Source organism: Hypanus sabinus, unplaced genomic scaffold, assembly GCF_030144855.1.
Source record: "Hypanus sabinus isolate sHypSab1 unplaced genomic scaffold, sHypSab1.hap1 scaffold_122, whole genome shotgun sequence".
NCBI classification, from domain to species: Eukaryota; Metazoa; Chordata; class Chondrichthyes; order Myliobatiformes; family Dasyatidae; genus Hypanus; species Hypanus sabinus.
This window is the reverse complement of record NW_026779281.1, coordinates 161,199-188,931: the sequence shown is the minus strand read 5'-3', so window position 1 is coordinate 188,931 and position 27,733 is coordinate 161,199. Positions and strand designations below refer to the sequence as shown.

Here is a 27,733-nt window from a genome sequence, read left to right as displayed (position 1 = left end):
TTTTTTCTCTGAGGAGAAGCGAAAACTGTGGTCCCAGATGGGGTGCCAGTAAGACCCCGACCTAGGATTTTGGATCACCCCAGTGGGACAGGTTTGTGTTCCTACACAGTTTTTACCAACATTGGTCGATTATATACGTAATTATACACACCTGGGAAAGGAGGGAATGGTTGGTAACCTGTACCCTGCACACCGGGTACGAGTCCCTTGCCAGGTGGACCTTTTCGTGTCTACAAGTTGATTTTATTGAATTGCCTAGAGTACATTGCTATAGATACTGCTTAGATATTATAGATGTGTTTAGTAGATGGGTTGAAGCTATTCCAACTACCAACAATACTGTTATGACTGTTGTGAAGGTATTATTACAGGATATAATTCCCAGGTACGGCCTGCCAGAGATGCTGAGCTCTGACAATGACCCACACTTCGTGATGAAAGTAAACAAAGGCATAAGTAATGAACTAGCTATCCAGCAACAATTCAACTTTGTACTCCACCCACGGGCCGCTGGCACAGTGGAGAGAGCCAATGGCACTCTGAAGAGTAAATTGGCCAAACTAACAGTGGAGAATGGACTCAGTTGAAAGTCCTACCAGTTCCATATGAGGGTTACTCCACAGGGGAAAACAGATTTGTCACCAGCTGAAATTATTTATGGATGGCCCATGAGGACACCCTGGGGACTAAGACCTTGTGTACCATTGCTCCCAGAAAGTCTACCAACAAAATTGGATATTCATACCCAAGGGGAAGACATGGGGAAATATATATGCTAACTAACCAAAATTTTCCAAGTATACATTCACAGGTACGACAGACTTACAAGGAAGAGAACTGCTCTGCAGAGAGGAGTGACTATCCCACCATGGAACCTGGGATACTTTTTTCCTGACAAACAACTGGGATTGAGGGAACCTTGGACCTCGGTGGAGAGGACCATATTAGGTGTTGCTGACCACTTAGATGGGTGTGAAACTGAAGGGGCAATCTCAGTGGATACAGCAATTAGGTGCCAAACATGTTACTGAAGGAACTGTGTAGAAGGTCCCTCTTAGACTAATGGAAAACGTATTGGTTGTTAGTGGTGTTCATGGTTATGTCTTTGAGAGGGCTCACCCCAGCATCCGGGGGCACCCATGTCAACATTTCCATCTTTCTGTCATACCTATGCCAAACAGGTAGAACTAGGGGCCTGCTGGGTTTGTGCTGAAATTCCACAGCATGGTCAAACTGTGGTTCCAATGTCAGTAATCCTGCTCAACCAGAGTGAGGAACTCTCAGCCCGGGCTTTCTCAAATAACTTCCGGGGAAGTGAGATGAGGACCTGTGGTCCAGTCAGAGATGACTGTGGCTGTCAGTGTTTTGAGGGATGGTGTCTCAGACCCCCATCAAATGGAACTTCCAATACTGGGAAACATGCATCCTGGCCATACTTGCAGGTGCCCAGCAGCCTTGGCCATACTTGCAGGTGCCCAGCAGCCGAGAGGAACAACTGAATCTGCTTGATTTTGAATGATTACTTTTCTCTCCTATGGAGTAGCCAGGAATTCATTAGAGATAATCAATTTGGATACAGCACTTGAGGAGCTGGCCACAACACTGCAGGGGCCCTGACAGTAACAGAAGCCCAAGTAATGGAAATATCCACTGAAATGATTGCAATCTGGCAAACAGTCGTACAGAATCGTACGGCTTTAGAGTTTATCCCAGCTGAGAAAGAGGGAACCTGTGCTGTTATTGACACAGAATGCTGCATGTATATCCCCTAATGAATCTACTAACATTACACCCCTCTCCGAGCACACTGAAAAGGAGATTGACAGCATCAAGAAAGTAGGGCAGGATTTACACGGGTTCACCGATTACACAGGTGATCTTTGAAGGCCTATTTGGTAATATGTGGGGAATAAGACTGCATTATGGCCTAATATTTGTATATATCTTTGTTACAATTACTGTTGTACACTGTCTTTACCCACTGATAAGTCAATGCTGTTGTCAGTTACTTTCTCTGTAAAAAGTTACTGCATTGTTGATAATGTAATGATCAAAAGGAGGGAAGGATAAAGTGTGTAAAATGGTTAACACTTTGTTAAACAATAGCAGCCGGTTTTTCTGAAAGAAACTGCTGATGATCAATAGATGTACTAAGCCATGCTGAGCCATATTTCTTCTTGAGGGTAGCGAGCTAGGGTTTCCGGATGCTTATCTCCTTGCGCATTCACATGTAGAGATAGGATAGCTTCAGTCTGCTCTGTGTGGGTAAACCATTATGACTATTTTGTAGTTTGTCTTTAGGGGCTCCAGCCTGTCATGTAGTACATAGCCTGTCTTGTGTGGGGGTATCTGGATGGATATATCTGTGGTGTAAGGGGAATTGTTAGTCAGTTAGTGGATTGGGTGGGAACAGTCACAGACTGTTCCTGTTTGAGCAACTAACTAAGTAAGCCCCGGGTGCTTGGAATAAAGAGTTTGTACCGTACGGTCTCTGAGTGACTTTATCCGGATTCGACTTCCACAGAATGGGAATGGTTTTAAAGGGCTGCGCTGCTGGAAGCTCATTACCAGACCTGGAGTGATTGCAACTGGGTCTGACAGAGGCATAACTGGTACTTCTGGGCACATTCAGTCTCCCTCCAATTATCTCCTACCTTCCTTTGTACAGGTATGTGATGTCTAAAGGACCAGTGTTTGAGTAAATGAGACTCACCAAACTTTCTCCTGACTGAATCAATGGAAACCCTGAGTCAGATGGGTCCTCTCCAGTCGGTGCTCTCAGTCCTCGGGCTGGTTCACTTGTTGCTGTTCCCTTGTCTTAGCCGTGGTTTGCTTCTAGTTGGGGTTTTTCTTCCAAGAAACCTCTCACCGCAGGTCTAACTTTAACCAGAGAGACAATGAAGCACAATAACAATAAAAAGGAGAACCAAACATTTCTGGTTAATGTTACTGAGAACAAAACGTAGAAAGCTGATATAATGATCTCAGTAAACATTTTTTTATTGTCACTCACACATCACAAAACAATACGGGATAAGGAGGAGCCATCATTCAGTCAGGAACAGAATTATGTGATTTGGTCCAACTGGTTTTCCCCACCATTTAACCATGGCTGATTTTCATTCCAACACCACATTCCTGCCTTCCTCCTGTAACCCTGAGCTGCTCAGCAATCATCAATATGTTAATCTCTGTCATATGTATACCCAAATGGCAGCTTCAACCAACTCTGTGGCAACAAATTCCACAGATCAGACATCTTCTGGCTGAATTTTTTCCTCCTCTCAGTTTTAAAGGAAAGCTTCTTTATTCCGAGATTGTGCCATCAGATCACAGTCTAATGGAAACATCCTCTCCATGTCCACTGTATCCAGGATTTTCAGTATTTGGTAGGTTTATTTAACCAAACATCCCTCCACCATCCCCACCGTCCCTTTGAACTCCATTGAGCACAGGTCCAGAACCATCAAATGCTCCTCATACATAATGCCGAACATTCCTGAGATTATTCTTGTAAACCTTGTTCACAACAACTGTACTGAACACATTTCTAGGAATAACAAACTAATTGGCACCAGGGTAATTTGCAGGGAAAAGTTGTGGTTACTTTATTGTTCAACTATCAAAGAGTGAGCCATTTCCACTTCCACATTAAAACTGATACATTTTAGGAAACATAAACCAATCCAGAGTGAATGTAATAAAAAGAAATTGGAATGACCAAACTGCTCAGCAGGTAAGGAACAGCTGTGGGGAGGGGGACAATCTTTACAATTCAGGTTAATAACATTTTGTCAGGATGACTTCAAACATTTTCAGTTTTTAGTGCAGATCTCCAGCAACTTAAGTTTGTGCCCGATTTCCACCACTTCATCCAGATTTGACTTCCACAATATGTGAGTGATTTTAAAGGGTTGGGCTGCTGGAAGCACATTACCGGACCTGGTGTGATTGCAACTGTGTCTGACAGAGGCATAAATGTTTCTTCTGGGCACATTCAGTCTCAACAACTTTTTCCCATCTTCTATTGTACAGGTATGTAGTGTATAAAGAACCAGTGTTTGAGTAAATGAGACTCACCAAACTTCCTCCTCACTGACTCACTGGGAACTCCAAGTCAGCTGATTCAGTGTTGTTCTCTCCAGTTGATGCTCTCAGTCCTCGGGCCAGTTCACTTGTTGCTATTCCCACATCTTTAGCCATGGTTTGCTTCCAGTTGGGGTTTTTCTTCCAATAAACCTCTCACCGCAGGTCTAACAGTAACCAGAGAGATAATGAAGCACAGTAACAATGAAAAAGAGAACCAAACATTTCTGCTTAATATTACTAAGAACAAAACTCACTGAAATTTAAACGTTGAAGCCAAATATAATAATCTCAGTGAACAATATTATATTGTCGCTCACACATCAAAAAACAATATAGGATAAGAAGGAGCCATCATTCTGTCATGGTCGTACAGGAACAGGATCAGGTGATTTAATCCATCTGGGCTATAAACATGTAGAAGCAATGTGCGGTTCAGTGCCATGCTCAAGGATACAACACACTGCCTGGCCTGAGGCTCAAACTCATGACCTTCAGATTGCTTAACCACTTGGCCACATGCACATCACAGAAACCACTCTCCCCCCTAGACTTCCCAGTCCCTCGGTAAAGCAGGCAGTGAAATGAAAGATCCCCAAAACCTGAGACGTTCTCCTTTCTCAGCCACCCCAGTCCAGGAGAAGACACAACAGTCAGAAAGCTCAAGGACAAATTTGAGCAGCCTCAGGAAACGAGGCGAGTTGGGGGAAGTTAACGGGACTCAGTGACCAACATCAGATTCCCCAACACAACATAGAGGAAGTACCCTGACCTATCTGGGGACTCTGAGCACACACCACGTCATCTTGCATTACAAAGTGAAGGGTAGGGCAGATCGACAGTAAACAGACTCACGTGACCTGTCAGTGGGTCTCCCTTTTCAACTCTGCGGAAATAGACAGCCTGGGCTCCAGGTTTGGATCGTTCAATGCAGATTAAGTGAAGTCTACACATTTTTGCCCAGCCCAGATAATCGGAAAATAAATGAGTAATTGGTCCTCAGTTCGGGGCTCACGGCCAACATCGGATCTCCCCGCTCGGGATCGGTCTCAATACTCCCCGATGGGAACGCAGTATCTTCAGCCCACAGACAGTGATTCCAACCCCTGGCTCCCCCACCCAGGAGGTGAGGAGCCTTCCCTCGATCCCACAGGTGATGCACTTCAGCACTGAGCGGAAAAGAAAACACCGCCCAGACGGAGACATTGAACATGCGCGAAGTGAGTGTCACATCATCCGGAGGGCAGGGCCTCGGAAAGATTCACAGGTGCTGCCCATCTGCTGTTAAATGGGAGGGGCAAACGGGATCACGTGAACAGTCGGGTCTCCCACCCCAGGCAGAGTTTTCCAGCTACCCACCATTCTGTGTAAAGAAACAAACTTGCTGCTTACATCTCCTCTCACCATAAATATATCAGACATTTCAACCCCCAGGAAAAATAGATTGTCTGTCCACTCAGAATCCGAATCAGGTTTATTATCACCGGTGTGTGTCATGAAATTTGAAAACCGTGCAGCAGCAATTCAATGCAATACATATTATAGAAGGAAAAAAAAAACAATATAAAATAATAAAAATAAACAACTAAATCATTTACAGTTCATCTGGGACCCTTACTCTTTGTGATTTTGATAAATGACCTGGATGAGGAAGTGGAGGGATGGGTTAGCAAGTTTGCTGATGACACAAAGGTTGGAGGAGTTGTGGATAGTGTGGAGGGCTGTCCGAGGATTCAGTGGGACATTGATAGGATGAACAAATGGGCAAAAAAGTGGCAGATGGAGTTCAACCAGGATAAGTGTGAAGTGATTCATTTTGTTAGGTCAAACATAATGGTAGAATATAACATTAATGGTAAGACTCTTGGCAGTGTGGAGGATCAGAGGGATCCTGGGGTCCCAGTCCATAGGACACTCAAAGCTGCTACGCAGGTTGACTTTGTGGTTAAGAAGGCATATCAATCTTCAATCAATCTTCATCAATCATGGGATTGAATTTAGGAGCCGAGAGGTAATGTTGCAGCTATATGTGATGCTGGTCACACCCCAATGTGCTCAATTCTGGTTGCCTCACTACAAGAAGCATGTGGAAACCATAGAAAGGGTGCAGAGGAGATTTACGCAGATGTTGCCTGGATTGGGGAGCATGCCTTAGAAAAGTTTGAGTGAACTCAGCCTTTTCTACTTGGAGCAACAGAAGATGAGAGGTGGCCTGATAGACGTGTATAAGATAATGAGAGGCATTGATCATGTGGATAGTCAGAGACTTTTTCCCTGGTCTGAAATGGTTATGGCAAGACAGCACAATAGGTACCTGGAGACACTGGAGAAAAATAAAGAAATACTAGCTTAGAACAATAGAGGGCTACGGGTAACCATAGTAATTCCTAAGTTAGGGTCATGTTGGCACAACTTTGTGAGCTGAAGGGCTTGTATTGTGCTGTAGGTTTTCTATGTTTCTGTGAATAAATTAAAAATCGTGCAACAAACAGAAATACTATATATTTTAAATGTGAGGTAGTGTTCAAGGGTTCAAAATCCATTTATCAATCGGATGGCAGAGGGGTGAAACTGTTCCTGAATCACTGAGTGTGAGCCTTCAGACTTCTGTACCTCCTACCTCATGGTAACAGTGAGAAAACGACATGCCCTGGGTGCTGAAGGTCCTTGATAATGGACGCTGCCTTTCTGAGACATGGCTTCTAATCGTCTGGTAATCTTCTAAACGACTATCCAGTCTCACCCCAGCCGGCAAGGCTCCGGAGAAAACGACACAATTTTGTCCAACCTCCCGTTACAGCTCAGGCCCTCTAATCCAGGCAATATCCTGGTAAACCTTTTCTGCGCCCACTCCAAAGCCCCGATATCCTTCCGAGAATAGGAGAGACCAGAACTGTATGAAACACTCCAGATGTGGTCTAACTAGTTTTATAAAGCTGCAACGCAACTTCCCGACTTTTGAACTCAATGCTTCAACTAATAAAGACAACCATGCCATTTGTCTTCATAACCACCCGATCAATCTGTGCAGTCTCTCTCAGGGAGCGATGAACTTGGAGTCTAAGATCCCTCTGATCATCGACACTGTTCAGGGTTTTGCATTTAACAGTGTACTGTCGCATACATTCGACCTACCGAGCTGCCAAGATGATCATCACTAATCAAATCTCACTGAGATTTCTCAGGTCCTGTTGAATTTATTACCAAGTGCACAAGTACGGGAAGGTACAGGTACAGAGAAACACTGACTTGTGGCAGCATCACTGGCAAGTACATTCAGATAACACACAGAACAGCAATTATACAATTCTCTGTCAGTAACAAGATAGAAACATATTTTACGTCATCCTGCTAATAGGACCAGAACAACGGGCTGAGCGGCGGCTCATCTCAGACGGTTCGGTGTGAAGGTCTCACAACCCGGACCGACCCCGGCAGATTCTGTGAAGGAAGCGAGGCGAGGCCGCCAGTTCTGGAAAGTTCATCCCCTCCCCCTTCAGGTTTCACCGATCACCTTGTGTTTCTCTCTCCCTTCCCCTCCCCCACCTTTTATTCTCCAGTCCTGCCGAAGGGCAGTAATGTCGGTATTGTCGACTGTATTCTTCCCCTAGATGCTGCCCGGCCTGCTGAGTTCTTCCGGCATTTTGTGCGCGTTGTTCGCATTTCCAGCATCTGCAGATTTTCTCTTGTTTGAGTTCGGGAAAGTTAACTCACTACCCAACGTCAGACCTCCCCGCTCGGGACCGGCTTCAATACTCACTGAATGGAAATTGTTGGTGTTGCCCCGCAGAGAATAATCCGTCTCCGGCTCCCCGTCCAAGGGGGCGAGGACCCCCTCCTGATCCCGAACCCGAACCCGGACCCGCCGCTGACCCACTTCCACAAAGAAAAAAAAATCACTGCCTGGCTCGGCACTGTGAGCATGCGCAATATGCTTCTTTTTTGCGTCACAGGCGGTGGGCGGAGCCACGGAAACAAACCTGCAAATGCTGCCGATCTGCGGTAAAACACGATCACGTTTCGCTGGAGGGTCTCCCATGTGACCGGTGACTGTTCCTCGCCCTTCACATACCGCCCTACCCACCGGCGCATTTCCCACATTATTTCCCTATATCATTTCCATACGTATTTAGTTTTTCCCACCATATCTTCCCCGATCCCTTTCCCTCCAGCCCCAGGTCACAGAGTTCTCAGAGTTATAGTCTCGATTCACTTCCCATCCCGACACAGTTCAGACCCACACAGAAAATGAGCTGGTTTCTTTTAAATCAGTCAACACACACAAAATGCTGGTGGAACGCAGCAAGTCAGGCAGCATCTACAGGGAGAAGCGCTGTCGACGCTTCGGGCCGAGGCCCTTCGTCAGTCCTGAATCGTGGACAGCGCTTCTCCCTGTAGATGCTGCCTGACCTGCTGCGTTCCACCAGCATTTTGTGTGTGTTGCTTGAATTTCCAGCATCTGCAAATTTCCTCGTGTTTGTCATTTAAATCAGTCTATGTTTATAAACACTCATTTCTATTCACATACCTCTGGCCTCACTGGACAGGAACACTGAAACATTAAGTGAGAAACAACAAGAGGAGGCCGTTCGGCCCCTTTAACCATCAGCAAGATGGAGGCTACTCTCCCATCTCAGCCACATGCTTCTACCGATCTTGATTTTCTCGATCCCTTGGCTCTCCACAAATCTGCCAGCCTCTGTTTTATGTGAGGACGATCACCGAGTCTTCAACACCCTCTGTGGTGTGGATTTACAGACATTCACCACCCTCGGAGTGGAGACATTTCCCCTCATCTCAGTCCCGACATGTTAACTGCCATCATATTTGACCTACTAAAATGAACCACTTCACACTTACCAGGGCTGAACTCCATCTGCCACTTCTCAGCCCTGTTCTGCATCCTATCAATGTCCCGCTGTAAAGTCTGACAGCCATCCACACTATCCACAAAACATTCAACCTTTGTGTCATCAGCAAACTTACCAACCCATCCCTCCACTTCCTCATCCAGGTCATTTATAAAAAAACACAAAGAGTAAGGGTCCCACAACAGATCCCTGAGGCACTCCACTGGTCACCGACCTCCATGCAGAATATGACCCATCTGCAACCACTCTTTGTCTTCAGTGGGCAAGCCAGTTCTGGATCCACAAAACAATGTCCCCTTGGATCCCATGCCTCCTTACTTTCTCAATAAGCCTTCCATGGGTTACCTTATCAAATGCCTTGCTGAAATCCATATACACTGCATCTACTGCTCTTTCTTCATTGATGTGTTTAGTCACATCATCAAAAAATTCAATCGGGCTCGTAAGGCACGACCTGTTCGTCACAAAGTCATGCTGACTATTACTAATCATATTATACCTCTCCAAATGTTCATATCCATAGCGACTTATCCAACTTGATGCTTTCCAAAAGCTGCCGCACATTCTCTTTCTTAATATCTACATGCTCAAGCTTTTCAGTCTGCTGCAAGTCATCAGTACTATCACTAAGATCCTTTTCCATAGTGAATACTGAAGTAAAGTATTCATTAAGTACCTCTGCTATTTCCTCCGGTTCAATACACACTTTCCCACTGTCACACGATATTTCAGGGTGAAAGGTGAAATATTTTTGGGGAATCTGAAGAGGGATTCTTCACTCAGAGGTTGGTGAGAGTGTGGAATGAGCTGCCAGTGGAAGTGGTGGATGTGGGTTCAAGTTAGACACTAAAGAGAAATTTGGGTAAGGACATGGATGGGAAGTGTATGCAAGTTGTTATTTCCACAGTCATGTGCTTTGCTGCTAATTACCGAACCCAGTAATTTACAGAATGGGTGTAGAGGCTGCCCAGTGACTGTTCCTGTGATCAAAGTCACTGAGACGTCTCATCACTGAGCAGATAATGTCTTCTCCATTCCCTTTCACTCAATCCATCACTCAACACCTTCCATGTTTACAGGAAATCACAGAACTCACAGAGAAGGAAACCGTGACAGAGGATTCCCTGCTTTTCCTCAGACCTGCTGATGGGGAAAGGCTCCCAGTCCCAGAGAGTGATGTGGGAATCAGGAATGATTTGGCAAAGTTGGACAAAATGCTGAAAAGATTTCTGCAGCTCGGTATGGTAAAACAATGCACCGAACTGAAAATAACATTGAAATATTGCTGACGTAACAAAGAACTTCAACAAACTAACCCTGCAATATGGTGTAAAATCCCGCTCCCCATACTAATACGGGTTATACACACCAAAGAACAAACTGCCGGAGGAACTCAATGGGTCGGACAGCATCTGTGGAGAGAAATGGACCGTCAACATTTCGGGCCGAGACCATCCCTCTGGAGTGAGAGTGGACGGGAAATAGTCAGAGAAAGGAGGTGAGGGGTGGGGATGGGGCAAGAGCTGTGGAGTGAGAGGTGGATCCAGGTGAGGGGGGAGGTGGAAGGTGGAAATAGTAACAAGGGTGGGACGTCAGTAGTTGGGGCAACACAGGGCTGCAGAAAGTTTAAATTAATTCCATAGAGGATGAACAAAAAGGTTAGAGAGTATTTGTTATAGAGAGTGCAATGAAGATACACCTAACTGATCCCTGGAGTGGTGGGGTCATAACTTGAAGAAAGATCAAATGTGATAACTCTAAGTGTCATTTAGACAATCGAGGACTGAGATCTGAACACATTGAAATGCACAGCATCATTACCGGTTGAATCAGGGATCCCAGTCTCTGAAAAAGGGGATGGGAATCGAGCCCGTGACTCTGTGACCTGGGGGTGGAGGGAAAGGGATCGGGGTAGATATGGTGTGGAAAAGTAGACATGTATCTGGTGTAAATATAGAATAATGTGGGTAATGCGGCGTATGGGTCGGGCAGCATGTGAGCGACGGGGAGCAGAGTCACCGGTTCAGGACGGAGTCCCTCCACCCGTCACCTGATCCCGTTTCCTGTTCACGTTTTTCTGCAGATCTGCAGCATCTGCGGGTCACTGCTCTACGTGTACTTGCAGCTTCATCTTTCACCCGTTCATACAAGTCAGTGAGATCCGGATCTGTCACATCCTCTCGTTTTGGGTGGACAGCGTTTTTTTTCCCTGCAATATTTTCTGCATGTTTCATACACAGTTTCGACGTGCTGAAGTGCTGCCAACGTTTCTGGGTGTATGACCCATTGATGTGAGAATTTAGCCATTTGTATTTATCTGAGTTTCTCAGAAATGTGTAAAGTTTAATTCAGCTTCACTTCAGAATTTACAAAGCTACAACCCAGTCAGTCAAATAGTTCCACAGAATTAAAAGTTTATTAGATTTTTATTTTTTCTATTTTTGAACTATATATATATTCTTATTTTAAATCACAATTGTTAAAATCTTTTGTTAAGAATTAGGTTCTACTGCTACCACAGAGACAATAAATTTCATGGCACATTTCCCCTTTCATGAGTTATATTTCATGGGTTGAAATTCCCCTTGGGGATGAATAAAGTATCTATCTATCTATCTATCTATCTATCTATCTATCTATCTATCTATCTATCTATCTATCTATATGCCAGTGCTATTAAACCTGATTCTGATATTGATATGGGAGACCCACCACCGGTCACCTGATCCCTGTTACTGCAGATCGTAATGTGAGATTGAAGCATTTTCCATATATTTGCATTCCACAGAAATGACAACAGTTCAGTTTCCTTCTGAGGTTCCAGAGCAGAAGCTCAGTCTGTCTAATATTTCCACAGAATTAAAATGGGGAAATTTGTTTATCATCATCACGTACTGAGCTACAGTGAAAATCTTGCCTGATGTACCATCCACACAGATCGATACATTACGACGGTACATTGAGCTGATATACAACAAAAAAAATAACTGTAACGAAGCATTATGGCTGCAGAGAAAGTGCAGTGCAGATAGACATATGGTGCAGGGTCACGCTGAGTTACATTGTGAAGTCGGGTCCATTTTATCATTCATTTGGCATAACTGCAGACAGGAAGCCATCCTTCAGCTTGGCGTTACGCACTTTAAGGCTTTTGTATCTCTCCGCCAATGTGGGAGCGGGTTTACAGCAAAAATGTCCAGGTTCTGAGGGTCTTTGAGTACATGGCCTGCTTTTCCGAGGGAGGGGAAGTGTAGGAAGAGTCCATGGAGGGGAGGCTTGTTTCTCTGATGTTCTCTGCTCTCCAAAGTTCTCTGCAGTTCCTTGCAGTCATGGGCAGAGCAGTAGCCATACGAAGGCGTGAAGTATCGACAAGGAGCTCAGAGACCTCGGCCTTCACCTTGCCTTGTGTCGCTGGATCCTGGACTTGCTGTTAGGTCGCCGCAGGTGGTAAGAGTGGGCTCCATCTCCTCTGCCTCTCTGACCCTCAGCACACATAACCCAGAGGTTTGTCTCTTTGGCCCCCTCCTTTACTCTCTGTGCACCCATGACTTGTGTTGCCACCCACAGCTCCAATCTGCTGATTAAATTTGCTGACAGCACTACATTGATTGGCCAAATCTCAAAAAATAACTTTCAATCGATCAAATACCTCCTGACAAGGCTCGGTCCAAACAAACTTTTCAACCTTCTTTAGGAGATTAGTCAGAGGAAGAGCGATAGCAGCAAAGTTCTTCCAGAACTTACGGTAATATCCATCCATTCCCAGAAACCTTCTAACAGCCTTCTTAGCAGTCAGAATAGGAACTTGAGAAATTGCCTGGTCTTTTGCCTGAACAGGAGCCAACTTGCTTTGACCTACAACATAGCCAAGACAGGTCACAGTGGCATGGCCATATTCACTCTTAGCTAAGTTAACTGTAAGGCTGGCCTGGGAAAGCCTGTCAAACAGCTTTTCTACTGCAGATATATGCTCTTCCCAAGTGTCACTCCCTGTGACTAAGTCATCAATATAGGCATCTGTGTGTTCTAATCTCGAATTACAGAATCAATCATTCTCTGGAATGTTCCTGGAGCATTTTTCTTTCCAAAAGGTAAAACATTGTATTCATTCAACCCAGATGGTGCCACAAATGCAGAAATATCTCTACCTCTGTCCATCAATGGAACACACCAGTACCCTTTCAACAGATCAATCTTTGTAAGATATTAGCTATTCCAACCTTATCGATGCAATCATCTATCCTAGGGATAGGATAGGCATCTGTTTTTGTTACTGCATTTGCCTTCCTATAATCAGTGCAAAATCTAACACTGCCATCAGGTTTGGGCACAATAAAGCAGGGTGAGCTCCAATCTGATGCTGAAGGACTAATAATACCATTTTTCAGCATATATTCAATTCCTTGCTCAGCCTATTTACACTTTTCATGTTCATGCAATATGGGTGTTGTTTAATCGGTTTAGCTTGACCATTATCTATGCCATGTACTGCGATTGTGGTTGTTTGGGAACATCGGGAAAAAAATCTTTCAACTTCAGAATTAATTCCGTCAGCTGTTGTTGTTGCTTTGGCTGCAGATCAGTCAACTTGTTATCAATGTTTTCTGGAACAACCAAGTTCATTAGTCTATCTGGGACCATGTTTGGCTTGTGAAAAGTCTCAGACGAGTCAATTGTTTCATTCTCAGGGTTACCAGATTCATATGTTTTGACAACAACACTCACAGATGATGCCTGCTTCTCAAAATAAGGTTTTATTATATTTATATGTACCACCTGTGTTAGTTTACGTTGATCAGGTGTTTTAATAACATAATTCACATCAATAAGTTGAGAGACTATTTGAAATGGTTCATTGAATTTCACCTGTAGTGGATTCATCAACATTGGAGATAAGGTAAGCACATTATCCCCCACCTGGTATTTTCTTTCGCAAGCCCGCTTATCAAACCAACACTTCATTTTGTTTTGAGAAATCCTTCAGTTTTGTCTTTCTAGAATACAGGCTTCGTGCAGTGTATTTCTGAACTTTAAAACATAGTCTAACAGGTTAACATGTACATCCCCATCAATCCACCGTTCCTTTAACAAGGTCAAAGGTCCCCTCACTCTGCGACCAAATACAAATTCAAATGGACTAAAGCCCAGTTAATCCTGTACCAACTCTTACTGCAAACAAAACCAAATACATTCCTTCATCCCAGTCTTTTCCATTTTCATCATGGTATGTCTTAATCAGTGTTTTGAGGGCAGAATGAAATCTTTCCAAAGCCCCTTGTGAATCCAGATGGAATGCAGTTAATGTAATTTGTTTCGTTCCCAGTTCATAAACTACCTGCTGGAATAATCCAGATGTAAAATTACTTCCTTGATCAGACTGGATTTCTTCAGGCAAACCAGATAAAGTAAAAAACTTGGTAACAGCCTTTGCCACAGTTTTAGCTTTAATATTTCTGAGAGCTATTGCCTCTGGGAATCTGGATGTATACCTTACTGGCACTTTCTTAATCTCATCATCTGAGAGAGCTGTTTCTTTTAAAGCTTCAAACTCAGGGTCTCGGTTCTGTTCTACTATAATCTCCTAGACAGGGATAAATCTTTCTCATCAGACTTACGACCTGAATCCTGATGAAACAATGAAGGCAGAAAAGTCCCTGACGAGTCATCATAACCTGAATCCGGATTTTGGCTATCATGGGTATCAGAATCATGCTGCACAGACTTTGCATTGGCAGACTTTTTAGCCATACTTTGAGTTCCTGCGTAGGAAGGATAAATGTTAAAATCCATCTGTGGGTCATCAGTGGTTGGCTTAGTAGTGAACTGCACTGCAGGAACTACTTTACCATCTGCCAGGTCATTCCCTAACAGCAAAGTAACATCTTCCACTGGTAAACTGGAGCACAATCCTATCTCAACAGGTCCTGAAACCAATCCTGATTATAAAGTTACCTTGTGCAACGGCACAGAAACCACACCGCCCCCAAAGCCTTGAATAAGATTTACCTCACCAGTGTTAGACTCATCACCAAACTTTAGAACACTGTCTAATGCAAGTGACTGAGAAGCCCCTGTATCTCGAAGAATTTTCACTGGTACTGGGGTTGATTCTTCATTTACTAATACAAACCCATCTGACATAAAATGATCGAACACCTTCTTAACTCAGTCAGACCTCTCAGTCCTTAACTGAGCCTCAACAGAATATTCAGAACCCTGTGGGTTTATAGGTGCTTCAACATACTGACCACGGGCATTTGGGACTGCCTCCTTTTCCTTTTTCTTCTTCAGGACAGAACAATTAGCCATCACATGACCAGCTTTCTTACAATAGTAACAAGCAAGACCAGAATATGTCTCCTTCAACTGTTTCCCTTCATCCTTACTCTTGTCACTAGTCCCAGCTTTAATTTCTGGTTTACCCTGGTGATCCCTGCTACTCTTTTGGAAGCTCTTATTCGGGGTAAACTTAACCTTATGAGTTAAAGCAAACATCTGCTAATCTAGCAGACTCCTGCAAAGTGGCAGCATCATTTTCATCTAAATATCTCTTTATGTCATCATAGACGCACCTTTTGAATTCTTCAATTAAAACCAACTCTTTCTATCTGTAAAAATCATCATTTATATTTTTATATGTGCACCAGCGGTCAAAACACACAAACTTCTCAGAAGCAAATTCCATGTAAGTCTGTTTCATAGATTTCCTCCAATTTCCAAGCCTTTGTAAGCTTCTGGAACCAACACATAAGCTTTGAGCACAGCCTGTTTCACAATGACATAATCAGCTGCATTTTCAATTGATAGGGCAGAATGTGTGTGTTGAGCCTTGCCCTTAATTATACTTTGTAACTAAAGAGTCCAGCTTCCTTTCGACCGCTTTTGACTTTCAGCCACTTTCTCAAAAGGCTGGAAGTATTTACCTACGTCGGTTTCATCAAATGGAGGGACCAATTTAACTTCCTGGCTGGCAATAAATGGTACAACCAACTCCTTTGAGACAGCAACTTCTTTCTTGAGCCTTAACTTATCTGTCAGAATCTGCCTCTGTCTTTTTCCTTCTTCCCTCTGTTTGTCTGCTTCCTCAGCTTCAAAACACCTTATTTTCTGCTTCCTCCTTCTGTTTGTCTACCTCTCTAGCATCAAACCCCCTCTGTCTCTTTTTCTTCAGCCTCTAATCTAAGTACATCAGTCCTCAATTGTTCTAGTTGTAACTGGATCTCCTCTTTACTCACAGGAAACCTCTTTAACACTTCCTTATCAAATACCTTCATAGATATATAGTGCTCAACTATTTTCCTCTGAATTTCTGGCTTTCTCATAGTCCCCTGTGGCGTCTGCAATTCGCAGCCGCACCATCAGCCGGGCCTATTAAAGTGTCCTGTAGCCGACCGTCCTCCTGATAACCTGGGAAATGACTCAGTGGCTGCATGACACCAGCCTATGTAGATGGGGCTGGATAATTGGATTCTGCTACAGCCAGAGGGGTGTTCTCTGGAGCTACGTCATTTATGGCATATCTTTTAAAGGAGAGGAATGTTTTCTGTCCCATGCAATTTACTATTGAATAGATCAGCATCCAATATAAGCCCACAGCCAGGAGCTGAGCGGTGTCTCTAGGTCTGAGGAGTATTTCGCTGCATTGTTGTAACCCAGTTTTGTTCTGTTTAGCTGATTCAAGTTTGACTCTAGAACAGTTCTGTTGAGTTTATAAACATTCTGGGTAATAAAACCCCTATTTTTTTCACCTTTACCTGCTCTCCCAGTTTTATGCTTCCCCTGCTCCTTCACACCCCCTTACCTCATTGAGGTTCAATAGTCAGCAATTCATTCTTTTTAGCTTTTCCTAATGCCTCAGGGGTTGGTGCTTCCAGAATTATATAAATATCCATTGCTGCTGATTTTCACACACAAATAAATCAAAAGGGATCACCCCATTCAACTCGATAATTAATCGATCAATATTTCCCCAAGTTTGTTCATATCCCGGACGCAGGATGCAATTTTGTTATGAACCGTAACGCTTTAGAAACAAACCAGCAGCAATAGACTACACCTGGAGTCTGGTTTTGATGTTAAAACCACTATCTTTATTAATAACTACTTATAATATTGTAATTTAAACAAGACAAACAGAAGTTAACAGTGTTATGTGAATAAATGTGTGTAAACATAACTCCCAAACTACTGAGCACGGGGGAAACAAGGAGTCTTGAGATAGTAAAGTATGAAAGCTCAGTTCATCCACGGAATAGGTGATGAGGGAGATATTTGTAATCCGGGGTAAATGTCGAGAGAAGGCAATTATGTCGAATTCCACAGGTTCCATGGTGGTAAAGCGAGAGAATAATCGCTGTAGATTTTATCCATCGTCATTCCAAATCCAAATACGAATTATCACCAAAAGCAAATTGTCACAAGGGGTATCGTCACCACACCCAGGCAAGGGTTAACACATCAGTGGTCTTCACATGATACCCCAAATCAGATCCACTCCTATGGATCAAACGAGGTGACAACCACACATTCGATGTACGATGAATCGATAATTAACCCACCATTGTGGGCATAGGAAAGTTCCAAAGATTGACCCTTGGCCTCCAGTTCCCTGGTTTCGATCCTTCCATTTTTCCTCCTTCGTCTCCGTCTGACTCTGAGTGTCTGTGTCCTCAGTTAAAACTAAACAAGTTGTGAGCGATGTAAACAAGCTGCAAGTCAGACTGATTCACCTTCTTAATCTGTCTCTCTCTTAAAATGACAGTCCACAGCAAACAAAACCCAGGGATTCATAACAACAGCCACTCCCCATTGTGAACTGACTGGTGTGCCAGTAATTGGGATGACTGAGTGAATCCTTTCCCACAGACTGAGCACGTGAACGGCTTCTACCCAGTGTGAACTCTCTGATGATTCTGTAGTTTGGATGACTGAGTGAATCCCTTCCCACAGACTGAGCAGGTAAACGGCTTCTCCCCAGTGTGAATTCGCTGATGTCTCTGTAGGTTAAATGACTCAGTGAATCTCTTCCCACAGACTGAGCAGATGAACAGCTTCTACCCAGTGTGAACTCTCTGATGATTCTGTAGTTTGGATGACTGAGTGAATCCTTTCCCACAGACTGAGCACGTGAACGGCTTCTCCACAGTGTGAACTCTCTGATGTACCTTCAGTTTTGTTGAGCAAGTGAATCTCTTCCCACAGACTGAGCAGGTGAATGGCCTCTCCCCAGTGTGACTTCGCAGATGTCTCTGTAGGTGGGATGACAGTGTGAATCCTTTCCCACAGACTGAGCAGGTGAACAGCCTCTCCCCAGAGTGAACTCGCTGATGTATCAGTAGGTTGGATGACTGAGTGAATCCCTTCCCACAGACTGAGCAGGTGAATGGCCTCTCCCCAGTGTGAACTCGCTGATGTACCAGTAGGTCAGATGACTCACTGAATCTCTTCCCACAGACCGAGCAAGTGAACGGCTTCTCCCCAGTGTGAACTCGATGGTGTCTCTGTAGGTGGGACGACAGTGTGAATCCCTTCCCACAGTCTGAGCAGGTGAATGGCTTCTCCCCTGTGTGAACTCGCCGGTGACTCTGTAGGTTGGATGATTGACTGAATCCCTTCCCACATTCTGAGCAGGTGAATGGCTTCTCCCCAGTGTGAACTCGCTGATGAATCTGTAGTGTGGATGACTGTGTGAATCCCTTCCCACAGTCTGAGCAGGTGAATGGCCGCTTCCCGGTATGAACTTGCTGGTGTGCCATTTGGTCAGATGACCGAGAGAATCCCTTCCCTGAAATTCAGCAGATGACCAGCCTCGGCCCAGTGTGATCGGACTGGTCTGTCCGCAGGTGGGATGCCAAATAGAACCCTTTCTCACACACAGAACAGATGAATGGCCTTGCCCAGTGGGAACTTGCTGATGTACCTTCAACTGAGATAACCGAGTGAAACCATTCCCACAGTCTGAGCAGGAAGGATGGTCGATTGAATCCCTTGCTCCACTTCTTAAATATCGGGACAGAGACAGCAAAATTGCCGTGCCGTATCTGAGATTCGTGGAGACAAATTCCTTCTCGTTTTTAACCTGTAAAAAGATTTACATAATCCATCAATTGGTTTAGGACAACATCTGAGATGAAATTACTTGAGTTGCCGAGGTTTGATCTCGTATCACACTGATGTTACAGTGATGTTAAACCCAAGTTGGACAGAGAAATCATCTCCTGACTGTGCACAGTGCTGGTATCTGGAATGACCATCAATTCCCTGATGCTCTTCCTGTCTCTATAAGAATGGGGCATTTCTGCCATCTCGAATTTGTGCCTTGGTTCAGTTTGACTCTCTCTAATGCTCATATTCCCTATTCCTGCTGAGCAGCACGGGTGCCTGGCCCCACAGTATCTGAAACGCAAATAGTCTTTCTTGACGTGCTGCTGGGAATTCTTTTATGTATTATTAACTTAAAGTGCCACCGTTTTAACGCCATATAAAAAATTCCTGCTGAGATGAATGGTTGGTCAACACAGCTGTTACAAGTTCATAGAGTACATATTAGAATTATTTCAGGATCCTGTCACAGTCGTAGAAAAATACAAAACAGAAACAGGCCCTATGGGCCATCGAGTTTGTGTTGAACCATTTAAACTGCCCACTCCCATACCCCTGCCATCCAGGTACCTATTACAAACCTCTTAAATGTTGAAATCGAGCTCACATACACCTAAAAAAGGCTCTAAGCATAAACAAGGAAATTATGCAAACAACATTTCCAGAAAAGTTGGGATATTTTCCAAAATGCAATAAAAACAGAAATCTCTGATATGTTAATTCACATTTACCCTTATTTTACTGACAAAAGTACAAAGAAAAGATTTGCAATAGTTTTACTGAACAACTTAATTGTAGTTTGTAAATACACAAATGTAGAACTTGATGGCTGCAACACAAACACACTCAACAAAAGTTGGGACAGAGGCATGATTACCATTGTGTTACATTACCCTTTCCTTTTAATAACATTTTTGAATCGTTTTGGAACTGAGGATACTAATTGCAGTAGATTTGCAATTGGAAATTTTGTCCATTCTTGCTTGATGTAAGACTTCAGCTGCTCAACAGTCCGTGGTCTCCGTTGTCTGATTCTCCTCTTCAAGATGCGCCATATGTTTTCAATAGGATATAGATCTGGACTGGCAGCAGGCCAGTCAAGCACACGCACTCTGTGTCTGCAAAGCCACGCTGTTGTAGCCCATGCGGAATGTGGTCTGGCATCGTCCTGCTGAAATAAGCATGGACGTCCCGGGAAGAGACGTCGCCCTAATGGCAACATATGTCTCTCTAAAATCCTAATATCTGCCTCAGAGTCAGTGTTACCTTCACATACATGAAACTCACCCATGCCGTGGGCACTGATGCACCCCCATACCATCACAGATGCTGGCTTTTGCACCTTTCACTGATAACAATCAGAATGGTCGTTTTCACCTTTGGCATGGAGAACTCAATGCCCGTTTTTTTTCTTAAAACTAGCTGAAATATGGACTCATCTGACCACAGTTCCACAGTCTTTCAGTCCATCTGAGATGAGTTCAGGCCCAGAGAACTTGCTGGCGTTACTGCATAGAGTTGATGTATGGCTTCCTCCTTGAGTAATACAGTTTCAAGTTGAATTTCTGGATGGAGCGACAGACTGCATTAAGTGACAATTGTTTTCCGAAGTACTCCCAAGGCCAGATGGCTATAATTGTCACAATAGCATGACTGTTTCTTAGGCAGTGCCGCCTGAGGGCTTGAAGATCACGTGCATTCAACAGTGGTTTCCGACCTTGCCCTTCACGCACTGAGATGTCTCTGAATTCTCTGAATCTTTTCACAATATTATGTACTGTAGATATTGAAAGACCTAAATTCTCTCATGAATTTTGGCACAAAGGGGTGAGCCACGACCCATCCTTGCTTGCAAAGACTGAGCCTTTGATGGACGCTACTTTTATACACAGTCATGATACCTCACCTGCTACCAATTAGCCTGCTTCATGTGGAGTCTTCCAAACCGGTGTTACTTGAATATTCTGTGCACTTTTCAATCTTATTTTAACTCTGTCCCAACTTTTGTTGAGTCTGTTGCAGCCATCAAATTCTAAATTTGTGTATATTTACAAAATACAATTAAGTTGGTCAGTAAAACTATAGAAAATCTTTTCTTTGTTCTTTTGTCAGTTAAATAAAGGTTCACGTGAATTAACATATCACAGATTTTTGTTTTTATTGCATTTTAGAAAATATCTCAACTTTTTTGGAAATGGAGTTTGTACACTGCTTTGAGGATTTGTTGGAAGTATACAGAATTATAAGGGTATAGATAGAGGTATTTGCAAGCAGCATTTTCCACTGATGTTGGGTGGGCTGACAAGCAGAGGTCATGGCTAAGTGACTTCACCATTTATACAATACAATACAGGCCCTTCGGCCTACAATGCTGTGCCACATATTACTTACTTTTGAAATTACCTAGAGTTTCCCATAGTCCTCTATTTTTCTGCGCACCATGTACCAGAAGCCTCTTAAAAGACACGATTGCATCCGCCTTCATCACAGTCGCCGGCAGCCAATTCCAGACACTCATCACTCTGCGTAAAGAAACTCAGCCCTCGTGGTGATATCACGTGCCAGGACGTGACTGGACAGAGTTCTGAGAATGCGCAGAAATGAAGAATGATCGAGAAGCATGGCAGTGTAAAACGTGGTTTTGTTGCTGTTCAATAAAAGGTCAATTCTTCCCTAATATAGTTTGTTATGAGTAACCCACGGTCCGTATAAAGAACACAACACCCCTGACATCTCCTTCGTACCTGCTTCCAAGCACCTTAAAACTGTGCCCTCTCCACGGGTTTTCTCTTGTTTGTGATTGGAGGTAGAACAAAGAAGATTTTCTCAACTGGTGATGTAAAAGATTTTGTTCTCTTTCGCCGAGTTCCTAATCCTTGCATTTAAATAGCTGGATCTCAGCTCTGTTTGAGAGATCCATCGGTTCCCATTCCCTCAGCAGCCGGAAGCTTCCCAGGGCCTGTGTACGGATCGTGGGGCTGAGAGAAGGGGAAGACAGCAGGACTGTCCCGGGATTGCGGGTCACGGTGTCCGGCATCAGAGCAATTGTTCCACACTCGGTGTTTAAGATAGCCGCCCGTAGATTCATTCTTACCTTGAACGCTCCTGCTGAGTCCTTTTGTGTACAGCGCGCATGCGATCTGAATACGTCAACAACCTTGACGCCTGCGCATTTGATTGGTGGTTCAGAGGCAGAGAAATTTTAAACGCACTGTTTTATGGGTAATCACGGTGCCATAAAAAGTTCCTGCAAGCACCGGTTTTATGTCCACACCTCAGGGTTTTTTCTGTGTAGAAAACTCAGCAGCTCTTTTAACGTAGAAAGCGGCTCCCAAAAACAATATCAACAGGCATTCTGTTTATCTAATACCGAAGTACAACCCTCTTACAAATGAAGATATAAAACACAAACGATTCTGCAGTTGCTAGAAATACAGACACACACACACAAACCCACAATGCTGGAGGAACTGTGCAGTTCAGGCAGCAACTAAGCAGAGGAGTCCACAGTCTAGGCATGCTGAAGGGCTCGGCCTAAACGTTGTCTATTTATTCCTCTCCACATTTTCTGCCTGATATGTTGATTTCCTCCAGTATTTTGCAGAAATTAACCACTTTTTTTTCAATCAAGCAGTTTCCAAATGTGTCTGATCTTTCATTTGTAGCCACATCCTGCAGGTTTGGTTTGTCTTCTTCCTCCTCCTTGTAAACTCCAGGCCCCATCTCTTTCTGGAGCCCCAAATCCCTGACTGGCAAATTGGTTTCAGACTCTGCTCCATTCACTCGCTAGTCTGCTGTCAGACTTCAGAGGTGCATTGTAACAACCCAGCAGTTCGAAGCGAAGACCTTTGAAATTAGTGAGAATGACCTAAAACATTGAAAAGAGTGGGGAAGAAGGAGTTTAACCATCTTCGTCCGGAGCCCTGAACAACGTCACAACCACAGTGAGCTCATCGTCTTGTTCAGACGGGAGAAAATCATGCAGGAAATTCATGCAGGTGTATAAGATGATGAGAGGCATTGGTCGTGTAGATAGTCAGAGGCTTTTTCCCCAGGGCATAAACGGCTAACACGAGGGGGAATAGGTTTAAGCTGCTTGGAGGTAGGTACAGGGGAGGCGTCAGAGCCAAGTTTTTTTTTAAACAGAGAGTGATGTCTGTGTGGAATGTACCGCCAGCGTCGGTAGAGGCGGATAAAATAGGATCTTTTAAGAGACGCTTAGATAGGTACATGGAGCTTAGGAAATAGGTGGCTATGCGGTAGGGTAATTCTAGACAGTTAAGAGACTAAGTTACATGGTCGGTACGATATTGTGGGCCAAAGCATCAGTAATATGTTGTAGATTTCTATGTTTCTGTGAAATTCAAGGGAAATCTCCTATCCCACGGAGTAGTGACTAGTTGCAATCTGTCATCTCAGGGAGGGTGAGAGGGGAACGGCAGGGATAGATTTTCATATACTGATATGGAACAGAAAAATGGACAGGGACCAGCTGGGCCGAGTGGTCTCTCAAGTGAGACACGGGATTTGATACAAACTGATTTATCTTTCACAGCTCCACAATATTAAACGCCAGTCTAGTTTAAGGCTAACATCAGCAGAACGGACTCCTCCAATGCTCAGTGACCAGGGTTCAGTCCTGGGTGCGATGAGCAGCCGCAAGAACTGCAGAATCTGACAGTAACAGTCCCTCATGAACCCGCAGCTGCCTTCAGTCACCGTGATGGTTAAACATTTAACACGAAGCTGATTTGAACTTCCTCCCTGATGTGAAGTTGCTGGTGTTGCAGCAGCTGGGATGATTGAGTAAAACTCTTTGCTCACTCCGGACAGAAATGTGGCCTCTATTTATTGCGAACTCACCGGAGCATCACAAGGTGGATTAACTGAATGAGTCCCTTCACACACACGGAGCAGGTGAACGGCCGCTTCCCAGTGCGAAGCTGTTAGTGTATCTGCGATGGCCGACTGAATCCCTTCCAAAATGAGAGCCAGTGAATGAGGTCACAGTGCTATAACGTCATGGCGATGTATCCAATCAGTTCACGGACATGGACACGTGATCGGGCTCTCCTTGTCGCGAGTGGGGCGATGTCTTCTCCAACATCTCCGCCTCCACATTCAAGGACCGGCGGCATTCAAGCGATGGTGACCTGACAGATACAGCAGACTAACGTGTTTGTGAGTCCCATAGACAATTCCTTTGCCTTTTCTACACTGTTAAAAGCTTACAAAGCACGTTGGAGGGTGAAGGACAACATTTCAACTCAGGTAATTTTACTCTCCATGGTGGCTTCTGAAAAAAACTGTCACAACTCAGAACAAGTTGGAGGAACAAGACTTCATCTTCTAACAGGCTACAGTTCCGGCATCAGGCACAATATCAAATTCTCCGCTTCCCTCTCTGTATCAAAATGGATCATTCCTCCCCTTCATCAGTCTGTGACTTGGCTCAGTCTGTCTGTCTCCTTCGCATTCTGAGCATGCGCCACACACCCACTGAGATCACATTTTATTTACACGGCTGTGACTAGAGACTTTCTGATTATTATGTCCCTCCCGGCATTTGGCGGTGGTAAACTCAGAGTCAGCAATGGTATTGACCCTCAGGAGTAGGTGATTAGGCTTTTTCGTTGGAGATCGATAAACTGCCGGTAGTGTGTGTCTGGATGAGTGGGTCATTTTCAGACTGGAAGGAGGTAGCGTTTGGAGTACCCCAGAGATCAGTCCCTGTCCACAGTTGTTCACAGTTTAATGTCCTGGCGGAGGCAGCGAGATGTGAGATGTCCCAGTCTGCTGGTGACGCAGAAAGAGTGGATTTGAGGGAGGGGAGGCTATTCACATGCAATTTCGTAGTTTGCAATCAGTACATAGTGCACTGTGGGGCTGCAGTGGCGGGTTCCAATCTGCTAATTAGATTTGCTGACCACAGTACATTGATCCGCCGGATCCCAAATAATAACGAGGCAGCCGACAGAGAAGAAGTCATCACCCCGACATAGTCATGTCAAGAAAACAACCTCTCCCTCATTGTAACGAAAACAAAGGAGCTGGTTGTGGATTACAGGAGGAATGGAGACAGGGATCAAATTCAACATTTCCAAGTCTGTTATTGACACAAATGCACATTTTAGTATTGATCATGACACAATGTATTTTAAATATCGTTAATGACATAAAACATATTTACAGATTGTTACTGACAGAGAATCGTATAATTTGTGTTCCGTGTGTTATCTGAATGTACTTGCCTGTGATGCTGCAACAAGTCAGTGTTTCTCTGTTCCTGTACCTTCCCGTACTTGAGCACTTGGCAATAAATTCAACAGGACCTGAGAAATCTCAGTGAGATTTGATTAGTGATGATCATCTTGGCAGCTCGGTAGGTCGAATTTATGAGACAGTACACTGTTGAATGCAAAACCCTGAACAGTGTCGATGATCAGAGGGATCTCAGACTCCAAGTTCATCGCTCCCTGAAAGAGACTGCACAGATTGATCCGGTGGTTAAGAAGGCAAATGACATGGTTGTCCTTATTAGTTGAAGCACTGAGTTCAAAAGTCGGGAAGTTGTGTTGCGGCTGTTACGAGCCTGCGGTCGTACTGTGACTGTTTCTTTAAGAGCGCCGGCGTGAGGAGGCGGGACTATGACGTCAGTCACAGGCTGACAGCGCTGACTGTGGACTGAACCATCAGAGAGAGAGAGAGATCTGCAGACAGGCAGTCGGCCAGTCTAAAGAGAGAGAGAGACTGGAAAAGCTGATCGCTTCAGTTAGTCGCAGCTGAGGCTTGGAACTCTCCTGTGCCCACAAGAGTGGGTTGATCATCGGTACACGGAAACACAACGAATGTGTGTGGCTGTCACTTCGTGTAATCCATAGGAGTGGGTTTTGGAATATCTTGTGTTAACCCTTGCCTGGGTATGTTGTGTGGTAACCCCTGGAAGACGGTAACTCGTCTGTGGACGGATTCAGCGGATAAGAACTTCGACGGCGGTTGGTTGAAGTAACGGCCGTTTCTCTACGTTTCACCCTGGATTACAAATATCTCTGTCCCATCATTTATTCCGTGGATTACTGAACTTTCCTACTTTACCATCTCAGGACTCTAAGCTTTGTTCCCTCAGGCTCGATAGTCTGGGAGTTATATTTACACACATATACACATAACACTGTTAACTTCCCTTCATTTCGTTAAGTTACTATATTATAAGTCGATACTACTAAAAATAATGGTTTTAACATCAAAACCAGACTCCGGTGTGAACTCTATTGCTGCTGGTTCGTTTCTAAAACGCCACAGTTTGGAACACAGTTTTATAGAACTAGTTAGACCACATCTGGAGTGTTTCATACAGTTCTGGTCGCCCCGATTCTCGGAAGGATGTCGGGGCTTTGGAGAGGGCACAGAAGAGGTTTACCAGGACACTGCCTGGATTAGAGGACATGAGCTGTAACGAGAGGCTGGACAAACTTGTGTTGTTTTCTCCAGAGCGGCGCAGGCTGGGGTGAGACTGGATGGACGTTTATAGGATTACGAGAGGAATAGATAGAGTGGATAGACGATATATTTTTCCTGGGGGTTGAAATGTCTAATCCAGTTAAGGTGAGTGGAGATGTGAGCGGCGTTTGCGTCTTTCCACAGAGTAGTGGGTAAACGGACATCTGTCTGGGGTGAGAGACCAAAGCGGCCATGTGATCCCGTTTCCTGTTCATGTTTCTCTGCAGATCTGCAGCATCTGCGGGTCACTGCTCTACCTATACGTGGAGCTTCATCTTTCCCCGTTCAGACAAGGCGGTGAGATCCGGATCCGTCACGTCCTCTCGTTGTGGTGGACAATATGGTTTTTTTTCGGCAATATTTTCAGCATGTTTCATTCCACTGTTTTTACCTGCTGAAGTGCTGCCGATGTTTCTGGGTGTCTGACCCACTTATGTGAGAATTTAGCTTTTTATAATTATCTGAGCTTCTCATAAATGTGTGCAGTTCAGTTAAGCTTCACTCCACTACTTCCAAAGCAACAACCCAGTCAGTCAAATAGTTCCACACAATTAAAATAGTTTATTACATCTTTTTTTCATTTTGTACTATTTATATAATTTAACAATGTGATAGTTATATTCTTATATTAAATCACAATTGTTAAAATCTATGGTCAAAAATTAGGTTCTACTTCTGAACGAATTTCATGACATATGCCGGTGCTATTAAACTTGATTCTGATATTGATATGGGAGACCCACCACCAGTCACCTGATTCCAGTTACCGCAGATCGTAATGAGAGATTAAAGCCTTTTCTATTTATTTGCGTTCCTCAGAAAGACAACAGTTCAGTTTCCTTCTGTGGTTCCAGAGCAAAAGCTCAATCTGTCTAATATTTGCACACAATTAAAATGGGGAATTTGTTTATTATCATCATGTACTGAACGACAGTGAAAATCTTCCCTGATGTACCATCCACACAGATCGATACATTACAACGGTACATCGAGCTGATATACGATAAAACAATAACTGTAACAAACATTATGGCTGCAGAGAAAGTGCAGTGCAGATAGACATATGGTGCAGGGTCACGTCGAGTTACATTGTGAGGTCGAGTCCATTTTATCATTCATTTGGCTTATAACTGCAGACAGGAAGCCGTCCTTGAGCCGGGTGGTTCGCTTTAAGG

The 27,733-nt window shown here is 44.1% G+C and overlaps 3 protein-coding genes across 4 annotated transcripts in view; 1 reads left to right on the top strand and 2 right to left on the bottom strand.

Moving 5' to 3' along the window:
• Nucleotides 1-8,001, bottom strand: part of LOC132386582 (NACHT, LRR and PYD domains-containing protein 3-like) — a 288,111-nt gene extending 280,110 nt beyond the window's left edge. The window contains exons 1-3 of one of the 2 annotated variants that reach the window (XM_059958872.1): nucleotides 7,847-8,001; nucleotides 4,081-4,253; nucleotides 2,714-2,880 (exon numbers count right to left, since the gene is read on the bottom strand). The gene's annotated coding sequence lies outside the window, so the exon portion shown is untranslated. The remainder of the gene's footprint in view (nucleotides 1-2,713; nucleotides 2,881-4,080; nucleotides 4,254-7,846) is intronic. The other variant, XM_059958873.1, reaches the window with a different exon arrangement.
• Nucleotides 1-27,733, top strand: part of LOC132386585 (gastrula zinc finger protein XlCGF26.1-like) — a 146,123-nt gene that overhangs the window by 32,843 nt on the left and 85,547 nt on the right. The window lies entirely within an intron of this gene.
• LOC132386594 (zinc finger protein 239-like) lies at nucleotides 18,200-22,615 on the bottom strand (the record flags this gene model as incomplete). The annotated part of the gene is made up of 2 exons (XM_059958893.1): nucleotides 22,153-22,615; nucleotides 18,200-19,035 (listed from the first exon to the last, which is right to left on the bottom strand). A coding segment is annotated over exon 2 (513 nt), but the record flags the coding sequence as incomplete, so codon positions are not given.